The following is a 1,911-nucleotide window of genomic DNA, read 5'->3' as shown; positions in this document are numbered from 1 at the left end:
CAATGTCAATGAAGATGTCCCAGATCCAAGATACAGGCACTAAAATGAATGACGGGCCCCAGAAAGCCACTGAGGATAAAGACAAAGAAGAGGAAGGTGGAAATGTGGATACAATTGTAAACGAGAATGGCAAAGACAGTGCAGACATTAAAGAGGACGCAGAGCAAACAGAGCAAACGGAATCACCACAAGAATCTCCGCCAATGGAAGACCAGCAGCCTGATAGCACCCCACAAGACATAGATGAGGATATTGCAAATAAGGACACAGATGGAAAAGAAGATACCAAAGAAGATGCAGAAGAAGATAACCAGGACCAAGAGACTCCCACAGAACAGAATGACGCAGAACAGGAATCTCAGCAAGCAGAAGACGTGCAAACAAATGATACAAGTCAAAGCAAAGACATGGAGGTAAAGGAGGAGCTTGCAAACCAAGAATGTAAAGACGAAGGTGTTCAAGACCAAGGCGCCGATACAGAACCAAAAGACATCACGCAAGAATCTCAGACAGAACAAGACCAGCAGAATGATGGTGGATCTCAAGATCAAGTTGAGGAAAGCAGCAACATGCATACAGAAGGAGACGGGGGGAGTACAAACGATATTCAAGAAGGCGTTCAAGATGAAGAGGATCATACAGAGCAAAATGACGACACAACACAACAGTCTCAATCTATTCTGGACGAGAAGAATGATACTGTCTCGGAGGACCAGAACAAAGAAGAGAAAAGTGTGGATACAGCTGAACCTAAAAACGAGGAAAATGAACAGAGTGTCAATGTTATCGATGATGTTCAAGACCAAGACGCAAACGCAGAGCCAACAGACAAGACACAAGAATCGCAGCCAATAGAGGACAAGACGGATGATAGTGCCTTGCAGGGTAAAGGCATGGAAAGAGAGGAGGAAAGTGAACAAAAGGATACGGTAATAGAAGAGGGCAGCAAGGATGGAGATGATGAAGCGCAAGAAAGTCATGCTGAGCCGAACGAAGACGAAGAAACTGACGATATCTCCCCAGACAAAGTGGAAGAAGGTGGGAAGGATACAGATGCATTACAGGACATTACAGATGGAATGGGACACAGTATTGAAGACCAAGCCCCTGCACCAGAGTCCAGTGACACAACCTCGCAATCGGCAGACCCGGAAAAAGAGGAGAAAAGTGAACAGAAGACAGCAGACGAAGTAAGAGATGAGGCGGAGCCAAATGACTCAACACAAGAATCCCAGCCGACAGAAGGCCAACAGGCTGCCTCTCAAGATGAAGACAAAGAGGGGGAAATCGATAAGAAGGAAGCATTCGGAAACGAAGGAAGCAAAGACGGACAAGAAGGGGAACAGTCCAACCACGGTCAAGAAAAAGTAGAAACGAGTAAAGAAGACGACGGTGGTGCTGACCATGGCAAAATCTATGTTTTAGAAGAACCAAACGATGCAGACCTAGCAGAGAACTACAACACTGCAGCCTCAGGCGTGAAAGAGGACGGGGCTAAGCAAGAAGGAACAGCTGTTGTGGAGAACAACACAGACGGTGAGAACCTTGACGGAGACCAACAAAAGGTACAAACAGATAAAGATGAAGGAAATCAGGAGGAAAACAGTCTTATTAATGAAGACAAGGTCTCACATGAAGAAGCTAGTGATGGGGTAACTCAGGATGATATAGAGAACGTTCAGTCTGATGTACCAGACAACCACAAAACAGGAAATACAGACGAGGAGGGGCACGGCGAAGACATGAAGAACAAGAATCAACTTGGTGTTGAAGAAAATAACCTTTCCAGTGGTGGCAAGGTGACAAGACAAGGAGAAACTGTATAGATGAGGAGACTATCAGAAGAGTAAAAGATCACGAAGTCATGGAGGAAGACCAGGAGTCGTCAGCGGATGAAGACATACAGGTCGA

At 45.6% G+C, this 1,911-nt stretch overlaps 1 protein-coding gene across 1 annotated transcript; it reads left to right on the top strand.

The window, feature by feature from the left end:
• Nucleotides 1–14: 14 nt before the first annotated feature.
• On the top strand, nucleotides 15–1,826 carry LOC118430172 (uncharacterized protein DDB_G0290685-like). Its single transcript, XM_035840881.1, has one exon. It carries the CDS (start codon nucleotides 15–17, stop codon nucleotides 1,824–1,826), a length of 1,812 nt encoding a protein of 603 aa, XP_035696774.1.
• Nucleotides 1,827–1,911: the final 85 nt, after the last annotated feature.

Source organism: Branchiostoma floridae, chromosome 14, assembly GCF_000003815.2.
Source record: "Branchiostoma floridae strain S238N-H82 chromosome 14, Bfl_VNyyK, whole genome shotgun sequence".
Taxonomy (NCBI): Eukaryota; Metazoa; Chordata; class Leptocardii; order Amphioxiformes; family Branchiostomatidae; genus Branchiostoma; species Branchiostoma floridae.
The sequence above is the reverse complement of the archived record's forward strand: the minus strand, read 5'-3'. Positions and strand labels throughout refer to the sequence as shown.